This window comes from Agelaius phoeniceus, chromosome 1 (genome assembly GCF_051311805.1).
Source record: "Agelaius phoeniceus isolate bAgePho1 chromosome 1, bAgePho1.hap1, whole genome shotgun sequence".
In the NCBI taxonomy this organism is placed as follows: domain Eukaryota; kingdom Metazoa; phylum Chordata; class Aves; order Passeriformes; family Icteridae; genus Agelaius; species Agelaius phoeniceus.
The window spans coordinates 105,229,973-105,252,555 of record NC_135265.1 but is presented as its reverse complement, the minus strand read 5'-3'; the positions used below and the strand labels follow the sequence as shown (position 1 = coordinate 105,252,555).

The following is a 22,583-nucleotide window of genomic DNA, read 5'->3' as shown; positions in this document are numbered from 1 at the left end:
TAACAGTATATCTTTCCCTAACTTACAGTACAAATTTTAGCTACAGCTCAAATTAACAGACATATGCAGGCAAATGAGATCAACATTTTATCCTAAGACTATTTCTGTGTTGTTGAAAGATTTTTTTTTTTTTTTTTGACAGCTTGTTCCTTCAAACCAGCAGCATAAAACAGATGACACTGGTAGGGCTAACCTAGGAGTTTTTAGTATTCATGCACCTAGGTAAGTAGTGAAAACCAGATGGATTTCATAAAGTACTACTAAGTATTAATCTAGAGCTAAGATTTACTATTCATATGCAGGTGGATGGCCAGATAGTAAGTTCTAAAAATCTAAGTGCTTAACTAAATAAAATTCAGTAGCTGCTTCTTTTGATCTACTGAGAAGCTGCTGCTGTAATTTTCTGAATCTTGTTTTATTGTGCTAGACATTATTTTAAAGGATTGGGTAGAGCGTCCAAAGGAATTTTAAATAGATGTATTTCATTTTTCCTATTTGCAATTCAACTGCTCAAGTCTCATTTCCAGCATATATGTGTGCTGTGGCTCCTGCTTCTTCATCTTGTGCTTCTTCATGCTCACTTCATGTATAGCTTCCCTTACACACTTCGGTCCCATATGGCTTTTCGGTTCATCATTTCTGTATCTTCCTCATATTCACAGTTCTGCAACCCACTCCCTGTATCCCTGAGGTTTTGGAGCAAGACTGGGTTGGCTTTTGGTTATTTGAATCTAGCAAAAAGTGCTTGTTCTTTGCATTTAAATATGGAGGATTTGACTCATAGTACTCTTGCATTTGGAAATCTAAAACAGCATTGTTTTAAATACTGTTGATGGTGCTCAGTGTATTTATAATGTCTGTGACTTTGCAGAAGGGTGATGAATATTAGTTATCAATTTACTACTGGAGGTTAGAAACAGGTGTGGCATCCTACTATTTACAGCATAATCAAAACTGGCTGGGAAGTACAACCTCTGTGCAGTTAAATATTATATTCCGAGTTATATTTTTTAAAAGACTGGGAATTTTTGAAAAAACTTTTAAAAATTAAACTTAAAAATTAAACTTTTAAAAATTAACCTTAAACTTAAAAATTTAAGTTTTTAATACTGTAAAGAAAATCAGTTATTTGATAGCATTTAAGACATTATATACTTTCAGTGTACTTTGTTATATGTGAATGCTACTTGGATTCACTCTTTGGAAATCTATCAAATGGAATGCTCCTCACCATTTTAACTGCTTTTTGCTTTACTGTCTTCTGCTACTTGAGGCTATAGTTGCTAGTGTCTTACAGGCAATGAAACGTGATTAAAATAATGAAATATTAACACAAAATTAACAAGTTAATATCTTAAGAATGAGATTGCATTAACAGTTCCTTTTTTTCTTCTCTTTACTACTACATTACTAGATATTGTTTAGCATGCTTTCATGTGCATTATTCAGACTTGAAGCCAGTTGAAAATTGTCTTTTCAGAAGAGATTTTACATCCATTTTTATGATTTCTGTATATTGCAGGGGAGAGCACATTTTACAGATTAAAGCCTCGTACAACAAGGCCATATTAGATTGTCTTGTAATCAAAATAAATGTCCTGCCTGATCCTGAGAAACCTATCTGCCTGAATGTTAAATATGACAAAAGTCCTTCTTTTCCAGCAGGAGGTACTTTTCCTGGTAAGTATATGGATTTTTGGTGGAAACCAATCACTCAAGAGCTTTGAAAATCTGTGGAAAACAATTTTGGTGGTTTGCCTACTGTATTTTTTTTATTTTTGGTTTTTCTGGTCTTTTTTCTCAGTTCTTTGTAACAGCTGTGTCTGAGATGTAACACTTGGACATAAGAGATCAACTTTGGAAAGCATTTCAAAAGACCTCTTATTTATTTGTTCTAAATTGCTCCTTTTATCCATCTATAAATGGTAAAACTACAGAATCTCTTTTCTGTCTTACTAAAATATGATCTGAGCCAGTTCATGTATGTTTTCCATCATCTCTCTCTGGAATAGTAGCAAAGGAAGTAGCTATGAAATTCTAGGTCAGCTGTGAGCCAAGACAAACCAAAAGTAATCAACAGGAGGACAACACAAAATATTCTTTTCTCCTGCTGTAGTCTCTCACAAAAGAGTTTGGTTCTTGGCTGTCATAACTTGATCAGCCAACATTTTTATGGCAGGAGGTTTTTGTTTTTTAAAATACTCCATACAGTGTTATGACCTTGATTAAAGTCATTAGGAGGAATCCTAAAATGACAGAGTGGTTTGGGCTAGAAGGGACCTGTAAAATTATCTACCTCCAACCTCCCTGCCAAACAGACATTTTTCAAATGTAGTGTGTAGTGTAAATCAACCAGGTTTTTAGTTAAGAAAGAGAACTAAACAGCTTCTTCAGGACAATATATATAGTATATATGGCATTAAATTATTTCATAATAAGTTCTGTATTAACCACCTCATATTATTAAATAAATAACATCCTAATTATTTGATTTACTATTGATTTCAGGTATACCTGAGGGCAGGCACTGTAATCTTGGAGGGGGTCATGCCTGAACTTTTCATGCTCATCAAATCATAGTCCTTCCTTAAAGTGCAAAATTCAGTCCTGCACGAACAGTGCAAGTTCATTTACATGCATTAAACCCATTTGCTTTGTTCACGTTTTGAACTAGAAGAAGGGTAACTTTATTCCAGTTTGGATTCCATTTCCTTCAGATCACTGCACTTTCTATGGGACCTACAGGAAAAGTGAAATTTTTCATACTGGGTTATAAAATGGCAGGTAGTTTGACTGCAAAAGCAGTCACCAGAGTGAAATGTCCTCCTACAGCCAACTTCTAACAGATACAACTGTGTGATCCTAGTCTGTAAGAAATAAAGCACTTGTGAAGGAAAAGGGGGATTTGGATTTCTTGTCCTTGAAGGAAGGAATCACCTGCTTAACTGCTATTGGGACGCATTCCTGAGAGCAAGAAGCAGCCTGGTGTGCTGTTTTGATAAGAATGATAATTTGAGAAAGGCAGACTTGAAATTTTAGGATTTTTTTTTAAAGCTGTCATAAAGTAGGTGTTTGGTTTTTCCTAAGGATTGTTACCTGGTCTAGGAGAGAAGGTTTTTCATACCTGATTTGAATTTCTTAGTGGTTTTGGCTCTTTTTGAAATGCTTGTTTTGTAAGTTTTTTTTTCTCTTAAGTATGAGGGAGACACAGAAATAATGAAGTCTGAGCTGCTTAATTCTGAATAAGAATAATCTTCAAAACATGTTTTTTGTCCTACAGATTTTATGGTTAATGTTCTTTCTGAAGATGACACCATTATTAAAAATATTAATCCAGCACGGATTTCTATGAAAATGTGGGAAGCACAGAGCAGCCGGATTAGGACACCAGTTGATGTAAGTCATCAAAATGCATTTTCAAAATGGCTATGAACATGCCAGCAGAGGACAAACATAGTAGAAGCTGTCTTTCATTTGACTTGATCTACATCCTGTTCTAGATTTTAAGTAACAAATATTACAGATCAACCCTATGTGTTTATCAGTGTCTGTCCTGCTACAAGTTGTCAGATTGATCATCTGTTCTACAGTAATGACAAAAATGTTGCTGTTCTGCAGAAACTAACTCATAGCAAGGAGGGTATTAGAAGTAGCCATGTTGAATTTTGCAAAGAAAAGACTGGGAGAAGTAAGAACATGAAATTAGTGTCTAAAATACAGGCAGTCTCATTGATTCACTATGGGCTATCAGTACTGCAAATCATTTAAACTTGCATATGGCAAGTTAAGCATATTGCAAGTTAAGTACTTTCAGTACATTGCATTAAATTTTTTGCATCTTTACAGGTTACAACGTTTAGCTGTAGTAAGGTGAAGGATGACAAGGAAGATGGCTTCTTTTACTTCAGGTATAACAGCATTTATTCTATAAATACTCATGGAACTTACTATACAAAATACATAGTTTGAAGTAGAAGAGTTTTATGTTTTGATAATAACAGTCCATCACAGAATTAGTATGATACAGAAGAGGTGAAAGATACTAGCAAGATACAGTGAGATGAAGATTGAATTCTTTTCTAGATGCTTTTGACATTTGTATAATCTGAGAGTAGAGAAGAAAGGAGTCTAAGAAAATATATTAGAATACATTTTGAGATACGCTAGCAATGAGGGAACTAAATCATCAGCTTGTAACTTAGATGGTAACTTTAATTCTTTTCAATATTGCTTTAACTACTGTAGAATTGCAGGCTGGACAAAGCAGATTTAACTCTTTTTTTGCTACCTTCTTTAGCTGTGCATCAATCCTGAGCCATGACCTTGGTCCTGTTAGTAACCATTCCTTGTGATACTTTTTCAGAAATAGTGTCTTAAATGGAAGGTGGTGCCTGAATGCCATGTTATTTCTACATCTATTTCTAGTCTATGGCATTAGCTAAATAGTTATGGTACTGGCTATTGATTTAAGCTTTTGCCTTCTGGGAGTGAGCTTTTCTTGACATCAGTGCCTGTAGTTCACTAGTTGTCCACAAATGTCCAGAATTACAACTCCCAGCCTTATTGAAAAATATGAGAGTAGACGCTGCCCATTAGCCTCCCTTGTAGAAAAGTACATTTTACATGTTACTGCCAGTGTCTGTGGTATGACTGTCTATCAAGTGACTTTATTTCAAGGTTTCCTGTTCTTGGCACACTCTCAGATGGTTTTCATCTATTTATTGCCAGTCAGTAACACAGATGCCATTACACAGTCTTAAACAACTTCCATAGCAATTGTGTAATTTCTTCTTCTTCTAAAGCCTGTGTCTGTCCAGCCATGAGATCCTTAGCTGATTATTTACTAATTAGTGTTTTAATGTATCCTGACAAGGCTACTGTCAGTCTTAAGCTCAATAAAACGCAGAAAAGAATTGTTACTTCTGTATGTGAAATGTAAAAAAGGAAAAGTCATGGTCTGTTCTAGAAATATTAAAGCTTTGGGATTTCATTTTTTCCAAGCTAAGCATTCCAGGGAATCTTGCATATTACTACTTCCCAAACAAAATCAGAAGAAATAAATTATTTAATAGTGACAAAACAGTTAAACTGCTGTATGTTGAAAACAAGAATCATTAATCAATTCAGGAATGCCACATGTCATGCTTGGAGAAATACCTGCATCTTGGCTGTTTGCATCTCTTCAAAAGTTTGTAAGCACTTTTAAGTCACTGGTATCCCTTGCTGAATACTGCAGAAGTCCTCTGGATGCCATGTGGCCTTCCTTGCTAGGTGAAATTATAGCAGCAGAACCTCAGGTGTCTGGGCTTTTCTTCATGTTTTGGTAGTAGGGGTTCTTTGCCAGTGGTCTACACCTGGAATGCCATAAGGTAGAAGGAAAACTATTTCTCTCTCACTATACTCAGCCTTGACCAGTGATCCAAGTTACACAACTTTGTACCATCTGACTAAGGAGGGAATTAGATACTCTGATTTCATGAAAATGTTATTAAATTTGGAGAGAAATGGTGGTTGTTCCAGATCTAGAGATGTCTATGTTTTGTTCTGGTAGCTGTATGAAAATTCTGAACAGGAAATTAAAAGGTGTAGACTTGCAGATTTCTGAATAGGGCCATGACAAACTTCCTGTCATCTAGAAGAGAAACTCTTGCAGGAGATTTCCCTCATTCAAGCTTCCACAAGCCTTACTCTAATTCTCAAGGACGTTTGATGGCCTTCTTTCTGAAAGAGGAGTATTATGCCTTAGTAGGGCTTTCTGACTAGTTTGGAGGACTACTCAGAGTTTGAATTGCTTGTGTACTTACATACTTCTGACTATAATATTGTCTCATGTTTGCTTGGGTTTTATTTTTGATTTTTTTAGGGATAAAATGGTCCCAGAGAGGGTAGGCACTTACATGATCCAGTTTACCTTTGCAATGGATAAGACAAATATGCTCAACAGTGAACAGGTTTGTATCTATAATTAATTGCAAGTAGCCAAAACCACGTAATACACCCAAGAATCATCTGGGTGAAGTGTTAGGATACTTTTTAGGTTCAGAATGAAAATACTTTCACTCACAAATTTTAAAAAAATTGTATTTTTATTCTTGATAGTTACTGATTTCAAACTGTTGATTATCAAAATATGTTTTCATTAACTTCTGTAACCAAAAGTAACCAAAAATTTGACGGTATTACAGAGGTGCATAATTTGCAACCTAGCAGAACTGCTTTATGGTTGTGCTATTTATTTCAGGTCTGTCCACAAATTTCACATACATTTGTTTTAGTGGTTTTTGAGCAACCCAGGTGTGCAAGTGATTTGTAGTTAATTATATCAGTCTTTATTTTATTTTGTTTTGTTTCATTTTTCCTTCTTTTTCTGCTAGATTATAATTGAAGTTGTACCTAATGACCCTGTACGCTTGTTACCTGATTCTTTACCAGCTACTCCAGCAGTTTCCAATGTTCGAGCTCTTGCCAGCCGTACACTGGTCAAGGATTTATACCTCCATTTAATGGTAACTATACTTCCATACAAAATCATAATTAAGGAAAAGTAGAAGACTGCTGAAACTATGTTGAATTTTGCTATAAGGCATTGCTACTGTTTCTTTGCAGATTCACTTAATTAAAAAAGATGTTAATCAGTGATTTTTCAGCATGTGACAGGTCCATCTTCTTAGATTTAAATATGGATGACCAAAACTGAAATGTTTTGTCCTTGCTGTCAGGTATCTCTATTGAAATCCATGTCTTGTTGCCACACAAAAAAAATTGTTTCAAGAATAGATTCTAGTGGGAAAACACTTAGGTGTACAGCAGATGTTTCTCTCCATGATTTTTATTCCCAGGTACAGTTTCTCTTAGAAATCTTATATTACCAAAAATAAGGTTTCTTGAACTTTGAGTGTTCACAGGGATAAAAGGAAATCACTTAACAGCTACCACAACAGCAAAGCAGACTCAGCTTGTGGAAAAGTAATTTAATTTAATTTCCAGTTAAAAAAGATTTGTGTAATAAGAAACAAAAACCAAAAATCTAAAGCAACGCCTACTGCCCCACCCTTCCTAGGCTCAGCTTTGTTCCAAATTCCTGTACTCTCCCCCAAGCGGTGCAGGGGGATGGAGAATAGGGGCCACAGTCAACCTGTAACAGCCCCTCAGCTCTTTCCTGCCAGTGCTTTTTCTTCAGTTTCCCTGTTCTAGTGCAGGTTCCTTCATGGGCCACAGTCCTTCATGAACTGCTCCACTGTAAGCCCTTGCCACAGGCTGCAGTCCAGGAATTATCAGCCTGGTTTAGCATGGGCTTCCATGCTGGTCTCTGCTTCACCATGGTCCACCATTGGCTACAGGGAAGTACCTGCTCCAGTGTAGTTTCCCTGTGAGCTGCAGGGGAATTTCTGCTCCTCCTGCTGTTCCTTCTCTCACCCTCTGCTGTTTTCCTTTTTGTTTTTTACCCATTCTCACCTGCCTGTGCATTTCTGCCTATTCTTAAATATAAAGAAACACCATTTTGGCTCAGTGCTCAGTTGGAGCACTGGCCATGTGCAGCCTCTCCTCACAAAGGCTGCCTCTACAGAGACTGCTAGCACCTTGCCATATAAAACCAGGGCAGTGCAGGAATGGATTATTTAGTTCAGTCCCAAACTAACTATAATTTCTTTTTTACTCACAGGATGAATACAACAACCACACTGGACTTGATCTAGTTGGCAGAATAATAGTAAAAATTAAAAGCCCCAATGAAGAAGATATTGAGATCCCGCAGTTTCAGGGGAAAGTCAATACAGTAGAGTTTCCATTGGAGAATGGATCAGCTGAAATTGTAAGTGATTGAAATACACAGCTCCATGAACACTGTATAATAAGGCTAATTTTCCTGCAGTTTTAAAGTTATCTTACATCTCATTGTGTTCTGTGGAGATTTAGTTTATATTGTAGGTTTCCCTTAGAAATAAATAAATAAATTTTTTCTTCTGTGTTTGGTTGCTGATTTTCAGAAAATCTGAAGGAAGGACATTCTTTAAAAAGTTTATCCTTTCCAAGTGAGGGAATTACACAAGTACTTTGTTAGGGACCAGAACATTCAGGAGAATCCAGGAAAAATATTTTCTTCATCTGAATTTCACGTGTGAACAACACTTAACCAGTTTGTAGTTAAACCATTAATATTACTAGTATTTTACGTTTTTATTTATAATACTCTCAGACTGTTATATCTTAAGATCATTTAGACTGACTTCTTCATATATTTCTAATTAAATTTTGCTAGGCTCTCTTTTTGTCTAAGTAGTGGGCATATATATACTTTGTAGAAAGGCATCCTACCCTCATTTGAAGAAGATAAAACTACCATTTTTCTTTATGCTTTGTTTCACTCATTAACGCACCTGGCTGTTAGAAATGCTTTCCTTATTTTGGTTTGAATCTCTGACATCATGCATACTCTGAAAATACTGCATATTGTAGTCACATCACTGCAGGCACTTTTTCTTCAACAAATACAGATTGAATTTTTAAAACCTGTAAGTTCCATCTTTCACAGTTGCTATAAAATATGATACAAAGACACAGTGTAAAATGTGCACCTGCACAAAACCAGGAACTCTTCAAAACACACCAAAGAAAATCCAGCTGAATGTGAAATTTCTTCTGCGTGGAATGGTCACAATCTCTGTCTACAATCTCAAGCCTACACAGAACTTGTCAGTAGTATTCCTGTGGTGAAACAGTTGTATATTGATTTTAGTTTTCAACTTGAAATATATAAGAATGGGAGAGCAAAATTATACCCCTATTTCATTTGGTTGTCACATATTTTAAAAGTCTGACTTCTACAGAAGTCTTCAAACAGTTAGAAGATGTACCAAAGGAGGATCCAACTTTTTAAGGACATTTTCTCAACCACCTTTTCTAACTCGCTCTTTGGAACCAGCTTTATGACAGACCAACATCAGTGTGGGCCAAGTGGAGACAGACACTGCATAGCAATCCAAACAAATTCTCCAAATACATCTTGGAAATCACCACCATAAGACTACAGTAGAATCCTAAAAACTACAGGTCCTACATAGAAACTTCTTTATAATATATATCTTATTCAGTACATCGACTGCTTTTATGGAGCTATATATGTGAAACTGAATGACACAACCTAAGTTATTCTCTGTCAATAACAGTCAGGAACAGAAACATCTAGTTAACATGGCCAAATGTTATTAATGTGCCAGATTCTTGTCTACTCTAATCCATACAGAAAAGTGACAAAATATGTATGAAAAACAACCTAGTAAAATAAAATGCAGAGACTGAATAGAGGTATCAGATAAAATTAATATACTGATTGATTTACAGTACACTCTTGGGTCTCTCTGGTTTCCGTACCATGTTTCAGGAGTAATTAAATGGTTTGTGAACACATTTTCCTCCAGGCAGATGGGGTTAAGAAAACCTAAAGGTTTTAGCTTTAGGTAAAGGAACAGCTAAAACCAGTGGTCTAACAAAACACTCTGCAATTCTTGTATTTACACCTGTGGTAAAAAGGTCTAAATTGAACACTTTTATATGGGTAACAATAACCCCATATACAACCTGTGACAGTTCAGATAAAATTACTAGATAATTTCAAAGACTCCTTGCTAGTGCAGAAATAAAAGTTTTTTTGTTTATCTCCATGTAGTAACCTCCTGTTGCATAATTGTGACCTAAATTCTCCAGTTCCCCATCAGTGACAAACCATCCAATGTAATGGAGGGGAGAGTGTGATGAGTTTCATGGTGTTTAGGGGGTTGGTGGTTTATTAGGCTTATTTTGCCCTTTACCCCCCCCCCCTCTTTTTTTTCTTTTTTTGTAAGCAGATGGGGTGGTTTTTTTCTACTTAGGTATTCCTGGTTTGGTGGGAGGTGGGGTGTTTTGCATACTTCTTCCTTTTTATTATGATGATCTAAAGAGGTCCTGCTGCTTTTGACAGTAACTTGTGTTCCCCAGTCATCCATGGGGACGAATTGCATTTCAGTGAACCCAGTATCTTTTCCCCTCTTCAGGCAGATTTCAGGCATCTGGTTTATGCTGAGTTCACTGACTTCATACTACTCACAAAACCCATGTGGAAACTGTGCGGGTCTAATGTGGAAAGGATTTGTTGGTTGTAATGCACTGTCCTTTTCATATGACTTGTCATAGGGAGTGGAAGGGACATACTTGTGTTCTTCAAGTATTTTGAAATTGTTCCATCTTGTTTGTAAAGACAGTTGTGTGCACTTAGCACAAATAACGAAAGGGATAATCTGACATGTTTACCCTTAGTCACAAGTTCAGGAACTTGTTTAATGAAGAAAAATGTTAAGATTTTTGTTGGCATATATTTTCTAAGGAAAAAATATTTCCACTACGGACTTCTCCTGATAAAATATGTAGCTACAATATTTTTGAAAGCTATGAAGACCATCTTTGAAGGTTATATATCTATCTCTTCTTTTAGGCTGCAACCACTTCTCTCTTGATTTGGCCAGTTGAGTGGCAATTTCTATATGTTAAAGGTGGAAACAGTATGAGTTTTATTATAAGAATTATTCGTTTTATGCATGATACCTTTCCCAAAGTAGCAGCGCATTTAGATAGTACCTTTACTAATTTTATTTCTATTTACCTTTATGATTTTATAATATTTCTCACATTTATAAAGAAAGGCAAAGGATTTAGTATGTCTTTTCCATAAGGAATTGATAAGAAGTTAAATGTTTATGATAGTGTTTGGATGTATATTGTTCATTCATTTGGGATTTGCTGTCTACTTCCATGGTAACGGCAGTAACTTTATCTAAGCACTGGGAATAGTTTGTTCTTCCTTCTCCGTGTTTATGCTTTGGGTCTTTCTTTTTAATGATCTGTTTGCATTTCACATACTGAATGAAGTACACCTGAGGATATCTTGCTTATGAGACAGTGCAGAGGATATTATTTCTGAGCATGTGTCTCTGAAATAAAATACATAGCCAAAAATACTGAGACTTTTTCAGCAGGTAAAATGACAATCTTAATTCCTAAATAATAAAATAGCTATATCTTTGTATTTTACTTTTGTTTAATTGTTATAAAAGGCTGTCAAATGTATAGATATCATGTGTTATGTAACTCACAAGATTCACATTTACACTTATGTAACTTACGAGATTTACATCTGAAGAATGTTTGTTTTGTGTGTAACCTCAAACATGGGCATAAACTTATGTTTGTTTATTTTCACAGAATTTAGTGCTGGCTGAAGACAGTCCTGGAAGAGATAGCACTGAATATATTCTTGTCTTTGAGCCACATCTGCCAGTTTTGAAAAAACCTTTGGAACCATATTGTCTCTCATTTATGTTTTACAATGGTATGTTTCAAGTGCTCTAAAATACTTGCTTTTTCTTAGAATCAGCTATTTTTAGATCCATAATACGTTTTCAGAACTATGTAATAGCTTAATAGATTTTTGCTAATGCTTAAACCAATTAAGCATGTTGCTGTGTTTTCTTTTAAAAGTGTATATGTGTATTTCTGTAGATTCCAAGAAGCAGCAGCTGATGGCAACACTGACCAGGGAGAAAGACCAATTATCTAAGTCCATAGATCTTTACAGAAAGATGTTTGATACTACAAATCAGCTTGTAGCTGAAATGAAATGTAAGTTCAATCAAATATGTAGATAATTTTTCTGTAAATTAAACTTCTGTCTCATAATGATTTTCAGAATAGAGAGAAGGTGAGAAAAATCAATATTGAAATCATGAGATATAGTAATTAGAGGCTAGCAGACAGGGTGTATATCTTGCAGGGAAGCATCTAATTATTTAGCATCTATCTATTTAGCATTAGGATGTTCCTACCTATAAAGGTCTTTGACATAGAATGTCTTATGTCAGGATTATCTAAAGTAGAAAAGGAACATTGAAGTTGGTGTTCTTTTTATCCGTGACTGCCTTTCACTCCCATCTTTGCATGCTCATACATCTGGAAACTTAGCAGTTGCCTAAAAACAGTTTGAGGAGAGTGAACTGTAGATAATCCTCTTTAAAAATGGTAGTCTTATGTTTTCAAAATGTTACTTTTCCACCTCACATTTGACCCTGTGTGCATTATTCAGAAGTGTTGTGTCATTGTTTATGTTCTTCAGCAAATGTAATTCTTTATGAATGAGGGAAATGTTTTCTTTGCCTTTTTTTTTGTTTGAATCATCCTGCCTGTTGATTGCAAGGTTTGTTTTAATAACTGCATTTTGAATTTTTATTTTAAATAATCGCCAAAAATAAATAAAGTGGATTGGCATAGAAGATGCTGCTGTTTGTTGTAATTTTAATACTACATATTTCCATTATGAATAGAAAATCCTGAATTGCAGTGAAAGGCATAAAATCTTTGTTTCATACGCGTACATCTGTAGAGAGCAAGTTAGCATAAAGTGTAATGCTGTACTCTTAAGTAACATTTTCAAATACAAACTTATTGTCAATAGAGGGTAGAAAGCAACTCAGCTGTTTACTCATTTGTTTTTGGAATTAGTTCAGATATGAGACCTGAGGAAATAGTGTCCAGAAAGTGGTGTCCCATATAACAGACAAAAGAAGGTAGTGCCAGCCACCTCTCTTCTCTCCTGTCTTGCCAATTCACCTGTTGGAGAACCATTTACAATGATAATTGAGGATGAAAACTAAAACCAGCTAATGTTCTCAGACTGATATAAGGTCTAGGCCCCTTTGCTTCTTGAAGCTGAAGGTGTGACATCTGCTGAAATTGTTTAGAACCTGGACAAAATCACAAGATCTTTGTGGAAAAATTCTTATATTCTGTGCTGAAATTAAGAAGTATATAGGGTCAGTTGCAGCTGGAATAATTCTGAAAAGTTATAAGAAATTCTCTAAGTGTTCCATTGCTTCCTATCACTTCCTCACTCTCTCTTGATTTTGTTTCAGGTCAGGTTAAAGAAGCTGAAACACGAGAAGCTCTCCTGAAGAATGAACTGAAAAAGCACCAAATTGAAATACCACAGACAAACACAGTATGACATGATTCTTACTAAACTCCATTAATATATCTAAAATTGATATCAATAATATATCAATACTAATATTGCTGAATCACACCTGTTACCAAAACAGTGAAAATTTAAACTGTAGAAAAATTCGTGAATCAATGTCAAACTTAAAATACTGTTAAAGAACTAACAAAACCCTTGTCTTTTAGATCCTGGTCTTGTGTTTCTGCTGGTCATGTTTCTGCTAAGGTTACGAGTGTTACTGGTACTGCTAGATGTTAGAGTAGGTTTTTGGATGTTGGTCAATATATATTGGATGTATTCTTGCATAAATAAGCCAAAGGAAAGCACTTTTTTTTAGAGAATCAGAGAATTACATATGTAACTGCCAAAGTTCATGTAAAAATAAGTTTGGAAATATTCAGGGCAATGTACCTCATTACTAATTTCCCTTAAAGATACAATTATGTTTTAAGAAACTTTAAAAAAGTTTTCAAACTACTGACATTTGGGGGAAGAAAACACCTATGTAGACAATTATCTTTAGATCAAATAAGACCAAGTTATAGTCATTAATCACAAATCAGTAGAATTAAATTGCAGTCACAGTACTGAAGTTCCCCCTGCTGGCTAAGTTTTTCAAGCCTGGACATAGTCACCCTCTGAAATGGTTTCTTTCTGTGCATTCATGATTGTCTCTTCCTGCTGTTTTAAACTTTCCTCACTTTTGTTTCTAATCAAGCACTGATAGTTCTTTGTGAAATACTCCTTGAAGTCCTTAAAAATGAAAAAAAAAGGGAAAAAAAAGTAATAAGAAAGTTTGGTCACAATTGCAGTGATTTTTCCCTTTGCTCTTCTCTGAGATTGTGGTCCCTTGTACGTTAAAAGTCTGTTTCAGATTATTACTTTCAGGTTAGAAAGTTAACTGATGACAGATAACTACTTCTGCTGCTCAGTCCAATGGTACATGCTTTCTGATTTAAAATTTTCACTCTCAGCTTCAGTATGTGGATTCTCTTCTGAAAAAAAAGATGTTGGAACAAGAAGGAGTAATGAAGCAGCCAAGGAGAACTTGCACCCTCCCAAACTATCCAAAAGGCAACCAGGATATTCTAGGCAAGGTGAGTTTTCTTGCAGGGAGCCTTCTAATGAGTTTTGTTGGTTCCACAGAGTGGTAGTGATGAAAAATTATCCGATGACCAGCTCCCCTAACAGAGCCATCAACAGCAGAATTAAATGTCTGTCTGAAGTTGCAGGATTATTGTGATTACTATGAAAAGGGGACATAGTCTTGGTTTCTGTTTTGACTGCTCTAACTTCTGTGGTACAGATTGCACATTTAGCTCAAATTGAGGATAATGAAGCAGCAAAAGTCATCTCTTGGCACCTGGCAAGTGACATGGACTGTGTAGTCACACTGACCACGGAAGCTGCTCGTTCTATCTTCGATGAAACTCAAGGTCGACAACAAGTGTTACCTCTTGATTCCATTTACAAGAAGACACTTCCAGATTGGAACAGGTAGGGAAAAAACAATGAAAGTTCTGCGTTTGTATTACATACTTCTTCAACTCTTTTTTCTTGTCTAAGTTGATTGTTAAACTTCAGTTAAAGATTTGAAGTATAAAATTTCTGGGCTTATTATTATAGCAACAGTAATGTCTCTTGAAGCATTAGCTGAAATCTCAGCTTTGTCGTCTTTAACTACTGTGTGATGTTCAGGTGTTTCTATTAAATAAGATAATCTTCTTTTTCTTCATGTCTACATGTTTTCTAGAGCAGGAATTTATTTTAAATAATTATAGTGCTTCTAATCAGATTATAACTTTCAAAAATCCAGTTTCAAAATACATTCCTAAAATCATCTGTAGTAATAGAAATTCATTTTACTATATCAGCTGCCTGAATAATAAAGTATAGTAATTCTGCTCCTGAAAATCATTTGCTTATGAAGGTGTCTGCTAATATAATAAGAATGCCTTTTAGAAAAGATCTGATGTATAAATGCATTTATAATGTTCAAATTCTCAGTTTTCATAATACAGTGCATTAAAACTTGTCCATAAATTAGTCATATGAATTTGTTGGAAATAATGTCTCATAACAAATCAATATTTCACTAAAACACCTTTAATATAACTGGCATTTCAGATAATGGTGGAGTCATTTATCTAACATGGAAGTGTTAAGATGCATTCAATTCAGTTGGAGATTCCTGACTAGAATAAAGACAAATTGCTTTCTTCTTTTCTTCTCCTTCACTGTCCTCTTTCTTTAACCAGACCTTTACCTCACTTGAGAAATGGAAGAACCTTCTTCAGACCTATTGGAAATCCTGTATTTGCCAGAGATCTGTTAACATTTCCAGATAACATAGAACACTGTCAAACAGGTAAATGATAAGAAAGAAATAATTAATAACTTATTTCTTTTAAAGAATGAAATACAGAAACATGACAAATGCTAATCCCTTCAGTAATCTTCACTGATGCGTTTGCAAATACCAGAGTACATTCCTCCTGAGTTCTGTTGGTAAAAATAGGAGGACATTAGCATTAATTATTTTTAAATAAAAGTGAAAATTTCAACCATGACCACTTTCTTCTGCTTGTTTTCTTAGTTTCATTTTGTCTACTTAGATGTATGGCAGGTTTTTTCTTTTTTAAATTCCTGCAACATTATCTTATTCTCAAACTCTTTAGAGCAGGAACTATCACAAGATTAATTTTATTATCTCATATTGCAGAAGTTACTCCTTTTGTTAGGCTTTGTTTCTAGTTTGGTTCTTCTCAGAAATGTGAAATGCATAGATTTAAGTACATGCAGACTGAACTGTACATGACTGTGTATGTTATGCTTAAACAGCTTAATAGTTGTGAGAAATCTTTCCATTTTTACATAGATTTTAGTTTAGCAAACTATTGTCCTCTTGCTCTTTCTAACAATGTAGCAATCCCTACCTTACCTACACTTTTTTTAATGAAGTAGATCTGCTCCTTTATATGGAGAGTTGGCATCTGTAGTTACTTCAGTAAGTTTTGCATTTTATTTCATGACTTCCCACTATTGAAGTATTCCTCTCTACTGTTAATAAAGACCAATTTTTAATCCTGTGCATTTTCAGAAAGTTAGATATTGACAGACTTTTAACTATAAATTCTTCTTCATTCCCATTGGGGAATTGAAAAACCACATTGCATGACATATCCCGTGCATGACTACATTGTTAGATTTTGTATGAAACAGACTTTTATTAGCAGAAGAGTCTTAAGCTCCCTTGGATCATTGCATGTGAATGTTTTTTTCTTTGATAAAGCGTTGAATATGAAGAAAAATATTAAGAAACTGAGAGCAAAATTCAACATTCCAGGAAGATTTTTAAAAAGATAATGTTTATATAATTCCATGAAACTTATTATGTGTATCTTGATCAATGTAAAGTATCGAGAGAGTATTTTATTGAAAAATACACTCAATTATGCCAAAAGGCACTTAAATGTACTGTTTTTTTCCCTTATGAATTCACTGATGAAAGCAGAAGATTGCATATCTATCTCAACCTCAAGAGAATTTTTTTGAAACAAAAATTACTTACATGCTGTTTCCCTTGCACTTATCTTAGAAGATGTTATAATGATGCCTCAGAATTGACTTTTCAAAACTCAAGTTATTTTGTTCCAGAGAAATTTCATAGTTCAAAAATTTATATTTTTCAGTGTTTGGTATGCTCTTGGGCGATACTATCATTATAGATAACTTGGATGCTGCCAACCACTACAGAAAAGAGGTTTGTATCAATTTTTTTTTAAGTTTATGATACAGATATATTGCAGAGCTACATATTTAATGCATGAAAAACTTAGAGTAATTTCCTAGTTTAATGCTGTGTTAGCTGTAAGTGTACTTACTGTCTGTGGGTCTCAAAGCACTTAACAGTGAATGAAATCTCTGTTACTGGCACTGACAAAATTACCTCCATTCTACAAATTCCATTATGTGAATGTTTCTGTGGTACATGGGACCATGTCTCCAAAGATAAGCATCTTCAGTTCTGATGTGTTAGTGTTAAGCACAGGTTCTTTTGTACTTTCCTAGTCACTCTGTCTCATAAAACACAGGAGTCTAAGGCATATGGTGAAATTTCAGGTCCACTTGAATAAAAACTTGATGTGAAACTTCCTAGATGTCTTTGAGACCCATTTTATTTAGGTTTAATGGTACATGTTTTAGCAGGCAAGAGTCTCTGAGGAAGTGCTGATACTGAGCACTTTTACTTTCAGTTTATGACTTTGCTAGAATCAAAATAATGATTGAGCATAAAAATGTAGAACTGTACTTATTGCCACTGCTTCCTAATACATGTTGATAATCAGCTTTTCCCAGTTATAGATCTGTATTCTGCCTTGAGAGTTCTGGTAAAATGTGAGAACACAAACCCAAAAAGCTGGTCTTCATAATTATTGACAATACTGCTTCATTTTAATATATGCATTCTATTGCTTGAAAGTAAGGTCATGACGTAATTTCATAAAATATGTTTTTCATTAGGGAACAAAGTTGCATTGCAGTTGAAAAATACAAAGGTTCACAACAGCATTGATGAATACTTAGATTTTCTGTGGAGTTACTAATTTATTCTCGATTTTTATACCTGTGCAGGTTGTAAAAATTACACACTGCCCTACCTTGCTGACTAGGGAAGGAGACAGGATTCGCAGCAATGGAAAATTTGGAGGCCTGCAGAATAAAGCTCCTCCAATGGACAAACTCAGAGGAATGGTATTTGGAGCACCAATGCCAAAACTTTACTCTACTATCTCTGCACAGATAGGTGGGTTAATGAAATCACAAACATACAAAACTTACAAAATTCTATTGCTTGTCCTATGTTTTTTATTCTCTGATGTAATACAGAGAGGAAATCTTCAATTTAGCATACAGTTGTTTTAAGAAGTAGGAGCTGTACAGTGTTCTGTTTATAAATTTGCCTTTTCTTAAAAGCTTATAGCTATTATATTTCCTGAAATAAGAAATAATGAGACAATCCCCTTTATCCTTAGTTTTATTAAAGGAGTATAAGCAGTAATAATCATTCAAATAGCCAGCATGAGAAGCTTGAGCTGATTGAATTCTGGCATAACTGAGAAACAAGTTTTAGGTCTTTCTACTCTGGAAATACCATAATCAATTTAGAATTTCTTCTGTGCAAGTGAGCTCTATGAAACAGTGGTAGAAAAATTCATAATCTCAAGAGAAAATATCTCATAAGTTACACTATTTCCTATGGGATCACTTCCATTTCTTTATGTGCTTGGATTCTTCATTTCAGAATAAAGGTTAGAAATTAAGTTAGAAGATGCAGTTTCTGACATGTAACAACTCACCTGACTGATGAGTACAACGTTGAAAAGTCTTACTTACAAACAAGATTGTTCTTAAATACTTAACTTTAAAAAGAAAGGACATGAAGTTTATCCATGACAGTGCAATGGAGAGGTGTGGGGAGAGAATACACATACCTATTAAAGTAGCTATATATATGAAAAACTACTTAGCACTGACCAATTGAAAAGGGGGGAAAAATAAGGACTAAAAAGATATTTTCTCAGCATTTTAGTAAAAATATATTATACCTAGGGAAAACACAGTAAGCACGTCAATCACAGACTAAAATACACTGGGTTTAGCACACTTTGTCTGTCAGCATGTTTTCAATTGTTGAGCTCAATTATTACCCAATACAAATGAAATTGAAATTTTTTATAGTTTAGTACTGGCGCAATCGTGGTAGAAGGAAAGGGCATGTTTTAATTTCACTTAGATAGATACTAGACATTTAAAGGAAAATCATAGTAAAATTCCATTTAAAGGACAGCATCTCATTACACAGGGCTTGTTTTGAACTTAATTTTACACTTAGCATTAGCTCTGACATGCTCTTTTTGAATGTTTGTAGGATAAAAGTTGCCAGTGTAATAACAGATTAGGCAAGGTACTTGTAAAATAAGCTATACTAAGAGTCTGCAGACTTTTGTCAGTCTCTGTATGAGAGCTTTCACCCCATGGCAAACTTAAGGTCATTTAGTGTTCAGTTAAGCTTTGTGCAAGATACCTCATACTCACCTGAAAGTAAAATGAATGAATCCAGGCTAATATGCTTGAACCCTTCCTTTATTACTTGACATATTTATTCAATGCCTTGACGTGGAAAAAATTTTTTATCTCATATGTTTAAAGAGGAAAAAGGATTGTCAACAAAATGCACTTTTGTTTATCTGAGTCTACTTGATTAGATTTCCATAGTGGGACAGAGTGAAACTCAGTAAATGTTCACTTGGTCCACAAGGTGGAATACAATTCAAGTCAATAATACAAGCTTCTGCTTTGTAGCACTGAAAACACAACAGGCTACAAGCACTTAATGTCATCAGAGGTAGAGAATTTCACTTGGAGCACACAGACAACAAGAAGTGTACAGTGATACCAGTTTCCCACATCATTTTCAGAGCTTGCAGGTACTTCACTGTCATCTAAGATGTGGACTCAAAAAGAAAAGAGGAGTCAAAATATTGGATATGGTTTTCTTTTTACAGTCATTTTAAGAACAGCCACTATAAGTTTGGATGCTTTTTTAAGTAGTGTTTTGAAAGGTATATTTTCTTGTGGATTTATACATTGCCTAGTTTGTATTGGTAGCATTCTAAATCAAAATGGTCATTTACTTATTGTTCTGTGGCTTATTGTTTTATTTCTCAATTAGATCTTCTTCAGCAATACCGTGCAGCAGTGATTAAATTTGATAATGTGAATAAGGACCTGGATTTACATTTGCAGTCACTGAATACTCCAGAAATGCAAAAGAGAAAACAGGAACTTGCTGAACAAGAGAAAAGCCTCAAGCTAGTAAAACAAAAATTGGGTAGGTTATTGTTCTATAATTTTGATGTGCTATAGGAAGAGAACAGTTAACTGCAACCAGATGTATTTTGCTCTTACAAAGTAAGAAGTTCAAACTATGAATGAAAATTGTTAACATTAATTAGTAGCTTAGAGATGTCACATTTTAAGGAAAGAATAGAAAAACTGTATGTGGTAGTATGATGCTGTGGATATTGCCTAAAGCAGTACTGCCCTGTATTGTGTTCAGATAATAAGAATGTGGTCAGTCTGTATCTTGTGAACATGAAACTGTGATCTCACTAATAAGAGATTATATAACTATTACTGTGGCTGGCCCCGTGCTACAGAACATTGGCATGCTTTTTGAAATGACTGTGTAGTAAAGAGCTGAATTGCTTTTGCTAAGGAAACACAATCAAAACATTGTGCTATAAAAAGAAACACCCTGAAGTCTGCAAGGATTGTCTATCTGAGTTACAAATTTTTTTTGTGCCAATATCAAATAATATTTTAAAAACCAACATTTACTCTGCAACAGTTATAAATAAATCATTTTAACTGTCATCTTTGAACTCTATTTTAGATATAAGGTAACCATAAAATTCATGACATTTCTAAAGTCTTATTTCAAAGGTTTAACTCTATTGTTACAGCACCCATTTATAACCAGCAGGTTTAATTTTTCTGTTATTGGTTCTTACTTGCAACTTTTTCATAGGTATGACTCCTGCTTTATCAGATAAAGGTGCTGAATCGTTACTTCAGCCTATAATACTAGATATATCTGACACCCCCATTCCTCCCAAAAGAATGAGAAGAGACACAGTGAAAAAATTGTACAGGTAAGTATTTTCTGAGTCTAGTCATTATTTTCCCATAATCTGAATTCAAAACCAAAACTAGTTTATTCTGCATATTTTTAAATTCATATTTGTATCTAATAAGCAACAATTAATAGAGTTTGCATAAAGCTGATTTTCGAGATAATTTTTAATTTCTTCTAAAAGTTTCTGCCTCATTTAAAAGTTAAATCTCATATAGAAATTTGCTTATTAATTCTAATTCTGCTTCTCTTTATGAACTGATGATTATCTTTGTGCATCACATTCCCCATATTTTCTGGTATATTCCACACTGTTACACCCAAAACTATTTGAGATGGCTCGGTCTGTAAACTCTTTTAAGGTCTGCTGTCAAATACTGGATAGATGAACACAGGAATAATTATTCTTATGTAATAGAATCATTCTTACACCATTTTTTCCAAGTAACTCTCTGAGGTGAACTGGTGGTAAAGTGTTTTACCCATGCATCTGTTCTCATTCCCTCTGTGCTGATGAGTGTTTGAACACACACAAACACACACGCACGAATTTGGGAAATCCGTGTATCTGTATCTTTAATGTAACATGAAACTGCCATTTCTCATGTCTCTCCTCATGACTACATCATTGTCTTTGCTGAACTATGGTCATTTTTCCGAAATTATTTAAATCTTACCCAGTACTGTTCTGTGAATCTCAGAACAAGTGTTCACTATATTGCTATGTCTCCTTATTTTTTATACTTGTTACTATTTTAATTTTTATCTACATATAGAACTAAAGTGGTTATGTAGTTAAAGTGATATTAGCCTGTTGCTATTCTTCATTTTAAAGAAATAAATACAGTAATAAAAAGCTGTGTACAAATATGGGGGTTATACTGTTTATACTTGTGGGAGCTCTATGTTATATAAATATTATATATATATATATATCTATAAAAAAGAAAAGCTTTGTTTATAAGCCACTGTGCTATGTTTTGTTTAGCTCAGAAGAATGGATTTCCTCTTCTGCAAAGCAGCAGCAACAGCAAGAGCTGCAAGTGGCCCCTTCAGAACTTAATGGAACTCCACGGAAAAGAAAGGCATAGACTGATGAGACTTGCTGGGAAAAGCTGTGTATGGAAAATGTGAATACATTCAGTTAAAGAAAATACTTAGGCGGTATTACCATTACTCTGAAGATTTTTATACTGATAGAAGATACAAATGTATTTCAGTTAGTAGGAACAAAAGTGTAAGTATTTAACATTGATAGCCCAAGTTTTGTATAGTTAATTTTCATTTCTAAAAGCTTTCAAAGTTTTTATGTTCGTGTGTGAAAAAAAAAGGTTTTAAATATATTCTTTTTTATTTATGAAAATAAAAGATCTTTGCAATAAAACTGCTTCAGTACAAAGCACTGACAATATAATCGCTTGTGTTGAATAGATTGTGTCATGAAATGAGATTTTAATTTAAAAAGCATCCCAAGCTGTCTTGAGGAAGATAGTCAAAGGTCGCTTTAATGATCTGCATTGCAAAGATTTTAGTGATGAACAGGGCAGAAAAGGATCAAGCATGATAAAAGACAGAATTGCAGTCAGAGTCAGAGCAAGCAGCTGGAAACAGACTTGATTGAAAGAAAAAGATAGGGAGGGAGTAGGAAGCTAACCTTGAAAAGTACAGTAGTTATTAGTTGAGGCCCTGTGAATAACATAGGAGACAGTGTTCAGGGGTGTGGACATGTGGGTTCACATCTGTCTTAAAGAATTTCTGCCTCGGAGTGAATGTTGACACCAAATCTACTGACCTGTACTCTCAGCAACATGCATTTTATATACATACTCTGTTTCTGAAAAAGGACTTTTACTTAAAAGG

At 34.5% G+C, this 22,583-nt stretch overlaps 1 protein-coding gene across 1 annotated transcript in view; it reads left to right on the top strand.

The window, feature by feature from the left end:
* Window positions 1–22,137, top strand: part of SMCHD1 (structural maintenance of chromosomes flexible hinge domain containing 1) — a 68,942-nt gene extending 46,805 nt beyond the window's left edge. Inside the window, exons 31-48 of the mRNA XM_054630772.2 lie at window positions 143–222; window positions 1,523–1,680; window positions 3,281–3,396; window positions 3,847–3,908; window positions 5,864–5,951; window positions 6,375–6,506; window positions 7,664–7,813; window positions 11,236–11,362; window positions 11,533–11,652; window positions 12,939–13,024; window positions 13,999–14,121; window positions 14,331–14,521; window positions 15,283–15,392; window positions 16,717–16,787; window positions 17,660–17,831; window positions 19,761–19,919; window positions 20,619–20,742; window positions 21,712–22,137. Coding sequence (XP_054486747.2) covers window positions 143–222; window positions 1,523–1,680; window positions 3,281–3,396; window positions 3,847–3,908; window positions 5,864–5,951; window positions 6,375–6,506; window positions 7,664–7,813; window positions 11,236–11,362; window positions 11,533–11,652; window positions 12,939–13,024; window positions 13,999–14,121; window positions 14,331–14,521; window positions 15,283–15,392; window positions 16,717–16,787; window positions 17,660–17,831; window positions 19,761–19,919; window positions 20,619–20,742; window positions 21,712–21,814 — 2,172 coding nt within the window. The 3' untranslated portion in view covers window positions 21,815–22,137. The remainder of the gene's footprint in view (window positions 1–142; window positions 223–1,522; window positions 1,681–3,280; window positions 3,397–3,846; window positions 3,909–5,863; window positions 5,952–6,374; window positions 6,507–7,663; window positions 7,814–11,235; window positions 11,363–11,532; window positions 11,653–12,938; window positions 13,025–13,998; window positions 14,122–14,330; window positions 14,522–15,282; window positions 15,393–16,716; window positions 16,788–17,659; window positions 17,832–19,760; window positions 19,920–20,618; window positions 20,743–21,711) is intronic.
* The last annotated feature ends 446 nt before the right edge of the window (window positions 22,138–22,583 follow it).